Source organism: Hyaena hyaena, unplaced genomic scaffold (genome assembly GCF_003009895.1).
Source record: "Hyaena hyaena isolate Hyena2069 unplaced genomic scaffold, ASM300989v1 scaffold_689, whole genome shotgun sequence".
NCBI classification, from domain to species: domain Eukaryota; kingdom Metazoa; phylum Chordata; class Mammalia; order Carnivora; family Hyaenidae; genus Hyaena; species Hyaena hyaena.
In genome coordinates, this window is record NW_024081322.1 from 1,054,908 (window position 1) to 1,060,907 (window position 6,000).

Here is a 6,000-nt window from a genome sequence, read left to right on the forward strand (position 1 = left end):
CTCTTTCTCAAAAATTAGAATTAAAAAAAGGCTTCCACCAACTTTAAAACAAACAACAACAAATAAGTTAATAAATACAGCTGGACCTTATTTTTACTTAGGCTTTTCTCCCAACTATGTGTTAATAAAAGCTACAAGCCTGCCCAAAAAGTCTACCAGATTCCTCAGGAGACTTTCATTCTCAAGATCTACAAGTTACATACTGTATTTAAATGCCCTGAAAAATAAGTTCACAATAGGAATACTAGATTTTTTACCTGAGGATTTTATCTTAACTTCTCAAAATCTATTCAACTATAAAGTGGATTCCTAAGGGCAGCTAATCCCCTGTGTAAGGCACCCACTTCCCCAAAAAGCACATGCCAGCTTCTATTTGTTACAATCTGAGTAAAACGAAGCACAAGGCAAGAAAAGGAAATTTTCTAGGAGACTTTTCCCAGGAGGGCTATGCTGCGGGAAATTTTCTAGGAGACTTTTCCCAGGAGGGCTATACTGCATCTCAGAGTTCCGCTAGGCGGAGAGAGCAGGAGGGAAGACTTGCTTGGGTATCCTTTGCTGGTCTGGTGGGCGCTGGTTGACTTGTCCCCACCTTCCTGAGTCTGTACAGACATCTGCTAGTTCACTTCTTTTTCCACAATGACCCCTGGCAGAGACACTGCTGAACGGCCTCATCATGTGAAATGTTCAACTGAGACCTCCAATTCTCCCTATCTCAAAAATCTACCTAGAAAATCTATCTAGAAAATCCTAATGAGGTCAGGAAAGAAAAAAAAAAAGTCTTTCGCACACTTTTGTGTTCTTCATTATACACCAATGGGACATCAGAACACTATACTGAAAATGTTCCCACAAAGCGGGAATCAATTTCCCTAATATGGCCAGGCCCTAAATATAGCCACGATTTTTTTTGTTCAAAATACACTCAATTAAACTCGTGGATGGAGGAAATGGCGGTGGGCAACTGGGCAGAGAGCACAGGAAACAGTGGCCGTGTAACTCCACTATCTCCACCAACATTAAAATGGCTTTCAATGTCCTTGACAAGGGCTGCCAAAGTAAAGACACCATAACGCACGCACATGCCCTTTTCTCTCCAGGCTTTGTTCCCTTGATCGAGTCTGAGTTACCTGGAGGGAAGAGAAGAAATTCCATACCCGGGGTCTGAAGTAATTCTACCATTCTGAGAAGGGACACCACATCACTAGTACTCAGAGCAGGGAACCGAATAGGATTCCCTACTCAAATTAGAAGGATTCAGTTGGTCTAAAGCAAACACGAGAATTTAACCAGGGTAGTTTGAAGTCCCCACAATTTACCTTCCAAATACCTCCACACCCACACACACCCACGCACACTTCACAAACACAAAATACTGATGTGTAATGTTCACATAACTGCAGTGAGGAAGCTAGGTTTTGAAACGAACGGAATTGGAGAAAAGCAAAATCTAGAATATACAACTTAATCCAAACGTACTCGAAGTTTCACCTCAAACTTTTGAAAGGTCTACTATACTGGTTCTGGATTTACTTAATAATAAACTGTTTCTGCAAGACATTCTGGCCCAAAAGCGGTAGCAGCCTGTCACTGTTGGGAGTAGATACTCAATTAAAAAATCTGCTGAATAAAACTGTTAAAAGTACATGAATAAACTTCTCAACAGAAGCGTGCTGAAAGGCAACCCAGGGCATTTTAAGTCACCTTCTAAAAGTTAGCTCTTGAACGCAGAATAACAGATTTTAAAAAGGGGATTCTGTGGTCAAGCTGCTTGGGTCAAAATGCAGGCTCTGCCACTGTCCTGCGGTGAATCCTGGACACGCTGCTGAAGTTCTCCCAACTTTAAGTGTCCTCATCTGTAAAATGGGAGTTACAATAGCACCTACCTCACAGGGTTGCTAAAGAAATCGACATAACGCATTTCAGATGGTAAACGCTCAATAAATGCTAACAGTTATTATTCAGAGGTGTGCGTTCCCAAGGTCGGATCTGTTAAATGCGTGCATCAGCATTGTTAAATAAAACCTCAGCCATTTCATAAAAGCATTTTACTCCCTTTCCATACATCAGGCGGCATCAGCCTTCGAAAAGATGTGCAAATTACATACTTTCATTCATCTGTTTGAGAGCCTGTCACAAACAGCAAGAAGGAAGGAAGATGTCTTTTTCGTGACTGTTGCTCCTTCTTAACTTCAAAACACTGTCACGTACACAATAGGTTGGAGCTGCCCTCAAAATGACAGCTCACAGCTTTGCAGCGCCCGCAGAGGCGCCCAGGCGGCTCTGCCGGGAAGGGGTTCACCCCAATTCAGGGCGAACCTCCGTCTCCAGAGCCAAGCAAGCGCACGCCTGGGAAACCCAAGGAACACACGAGAACTCTCGGCAAGGAGGAAGGGACCCCGAGGAGTGGGGAAAGAGCCGGACGGAGGAAGCGGAGGAAGGGAGGAAAGCACCCTCCCGGTCACAGAGGTTTCGGGGCCACACTCGGAGCAGGCGCGTCCACGATGACAAGCCCGGGACCCGGTGCCGGCGCTGGGCTGCGACGTCCCGGGCGGCCCACTCCCTTCTCCTTCCCTCCCCCGGCGGGCACCGAAGCCAACTCCGGTCCCGCTCCAGCCTCGCCTCTCGGCGCCCCCTCACCTAAACGCGGGTCCTTCCTTGGGAGCCCTGCCCTGGGCAGAAGCCGACGCGGAGCTGCCGCCGCCACCGCTGCCCTTTTTGTTGAAGAGCTTCTGGAGCAGGGTCGGGGCCATGATGCTGCCGCCGCCGCTGCAGCTCCGGCCGTGGCGCTCGGGGGGCCGGCAGCTCAGCGCGCAGCCGGGGGCGGCGGCCGCGGCGGCGGGGCCATCGCGGCGGCGGCGGCGGCGGCGGCGGCGCGGCCGCCCAGCCTTGTGGGAGCGCGGGGCTGCTGCAGCTGAGTAACTCTGCTCGGCGTCGGGGCCGCCGGAGGCCGGTCATATGACTGAGCCGGCCCGCCGCCGCCGCCTCGCGCGCTGACAGTTATCTCCTGCGGGAGGAGCCCGCAGCCCCGCGGCGGCGGCGGCGGCGGCGGCGGCGGCGGCGCGGGAGGAGCGCGGCCGCCCAGGCGGCGGCCATTGGCCCGGCGGCCGCCCGCCCCGGGCTCACGTAACCCCGGTGGGAGGCGAGGCCCGGATCGGGCGGCCCTGTGCTCCCGGCACGCGGGCAGCGGAGGCGGGGCGGGCGCGGCACTTAAAGGGGCCCAGGACGCGGGGGCGGGCGCCGCGCGGCCGCGGTGGGCTGCCCGAGGGACGCGGCTCCGCGAGCGGTGCGTGGGGCTGGAGGTGGCTGCGTTCTTTCGAAAGCGAGAGAAGCAGCTGGGCCGATCTTTGTTCTTTTGAGACAAAGCCCCTGAACTTGGGTCCTGGCTTTGTGCAGGTGCAAGGGCTCGTTTATGGAAACCCCATGGCGCGGGAAAGGGTTTCATACGTGAGGCTGCTGTTTCACAGGACTGTTTCGAATCTCACAACACCCAAGATATTGGCATGTTTCTATCACATCCAGATTAGCTCTCTCCGTCTTTTTTTTTTTCTTTTCCTTTTTGGTTTTTAATTTAAACTGTTTAGTTGAATTATTCGATCTTTAGCATCTTGGGTCACTATACCGTAGTTCTATAAAAAGTTGCTTGTGAAATTAAAAAACACATGGAATTCACTACATAGATTTAGAAAATTAAGAGAAGCTATTTTATAACAAGAAAATGCTTTCCTAGTACATATTTAACCATCAAGGCACATAATAATCTGATATCAACGGCAGATAGATACTATTCGATTTGGAGAAGGGAGGGGTTATGGTATTTGAGTTGGCTTTCCTATCCAGTCCCACCCAATCTCTGTGAGTACTTTAGCCTCTGGTGCAGAACTCTCCCAACAGCCTGTGGTGGTGAAGGAACATGCCAGATCAAAGCAGCTTCTTAATCTCCTTTATAGCTTTAGCTTTAAAGTTTTTTCTGATGAGGAGTCATAGAGATAGAAGTAAAATTCCAACCGTGCCTCTCCTAGCTTCTCCTTCATGAGCAGTGAACAGTGACTCACCTGGATTCCCTTAGATTTGTTCAAAGGAGGACTCTTGGAAACTCAAAAAAAAAGCAAATGTATTTCCATGAGTAAAAGTAATCGAAAATGCCTCTTCTGGCTCTTGTAGTAAACTAGCTGTGCTGGTTTACTAAATGTGCTGAAATTTCACAAAGGTAAGGGAAAGATGGTAGAAATGGAAACTCCAGTCATGTTTTCCTTTCAGATCTCTAGTATTAAAATGGTGGATTAAGCGTTCTTGCCAGTAAGCAATCCTTGTTTTGCACAATGGAGTGTACACAGAACCCTGGTTTGCAACTTTGGCATTTCTGTTTACTGGGAGCATCTTCCTCATGAGATCACGAGTATTGGTCAGTATCCTATATAGCAGCTATTGGCTTCATCTGTTGTGACTTTATTAAGACATGGCCCCAAGTCATGTTATGGGTGGCACTTCACCACCTTCCCTTACCCAATCCTTGCTCAGAAAATGTCCTTTATTCCCCAAACTGAAGTGCATACTCTTGATGTGCCTAAAGCTTTTGTACATTGAAGAGGAATTTGGCATGGTTTCCCTTGTTCCTCGCCTCCAAGGACTAGTTTAATTCCAGCCCCATCCAAATGTGCAGCATCACCCAAAAGAGGCAGTTTAAAAGTCAACCTGCCCCAGACATCATCCTCAGTTTTGATCCCCACTGGGCAACTATCAAGGGAGTGTGTGCATCTCAAACTGTTAAGGACCAACTTCAGTTAGGCGAGAAAACGAGGAACTGAAATGGTTCCCTTCTCCCCCTTTTCTCCCTTTGTTTCCTCTCAACATCACATTCTTCCCCATTCTGGTTCTGGCCACACCTCTTGCTCTGAATTCTAAAAGCAAACAAAAATCCTAATCAGCAAAATTTGGAGAGATAGCTCCAGGCAGCTCTCCTGTTCCAGCGTCAATACTTCTCTTCTTGTCTGGTCAAGGCCTCTTCAAAGCCTCCCTGTTTGCCTGTTATCCGCTGACCACTGCCTCTTCCCTGAAGCTTGTTCTACACCCAGTCTCCAGCACAGTTGTGTGGCTGGTCTCCCGATTCCATACATCTCATTCACTTCATCCCCTCACTCCATCTTAGAAAATCTACCAGCTGGCTGTCCCTGTACGCTGCTGTCAAGAGGAGGAGGAAGTAAAACGATACTTGAATTCTTGGGAGATGACGGAATAACACCTAAGATGGGAAAGGCGGAATCGCAAAAGGGCTGATTTACTTATCCTATTCCGTTCTGAGTCCTGGTGACAGCTCTCAGTTAATGTATGTTCTGGAAGTTCCTTTAGGAGTTTCATTTGTACAGTTAGACTGCCTAGTACACGGTAGCCTACCTTATGTCTGTTACCCCTTCCTCCCGACAGAACCCCAGGTTGGTTCAGGTGTCCATCCTACCCCAGGCCAGCGCGCCTCAGGGTAAACTGACATTATCCCCAAACTGTCGTCTGAATGATCTAAGGGTAATCTCATTGCTTTTGCAAGGTGTTGGTTCAGGAATGAGCACTTGAGGCCATACTAGCCAAGAAGGCAAAAAGGAAAGGAGCCAGAGAAGGAGTGATTCTGGAAAACGCTTTCACAGTCTTAATAGAGAGCTATAAGGAGAAATCTGGGTTGTTGTTGTTTTCTTCCCGTGTGTGTTGTATGGCTTACGTGTAATGTTACCGATCTTGGTACCGGCCTGGGCCTGAAACCAGATCTGGACATGGCAGAGCAGCGAGGTGGAAGCAAGCTGTGTCCTTAACACATTGTTGACCCACAATACCTCTACCCTGAGCTGACCTTCCCCATTTGATGAGATGATACATCTGTTATCCAAAGCCAAAAGCAATCTGTAAGAGAGGGTCCTGTTTTGCGTCCTCTATTGCTTGTCATGTGAAACAAACAAACCCCTGCTTCAGCCTCCGTACACCAATCATCACCAATGGATCTGCTTTTTACTTCAT

At 48.7% G+C, this 6,000-nt stretch overlaps 1 protein-coding gene across 2 annotated transcripts in view; it reads right to left on the reverse strand.

Moving 5' to 3' along the window:
• The window catches only part of FNIP2 (folliculin interacting protein 2), a 132,558-nt gene extending 129,550 nt beyond the window's left edge, over window positions 1-3,008 (reverse strand). For both annotated transcript variants that reach the window (XM_039217438.1, XM_039217435.1), the window contains exon 1: window positions 2,638-3,008. In XM_039217438.1, coding sequence (XP_039073369.1) covers window positions 2,638-2,750 — 113 coding nt within the window. In that variant the 5' untranslated portion in view covers window positions 2,751-3,008. The remainder of the gene's footprint in view (window positions 1-2,637) is intronic.
• Window positions 3,009-6,000: the final 2,992 nt, after the last annotated feature.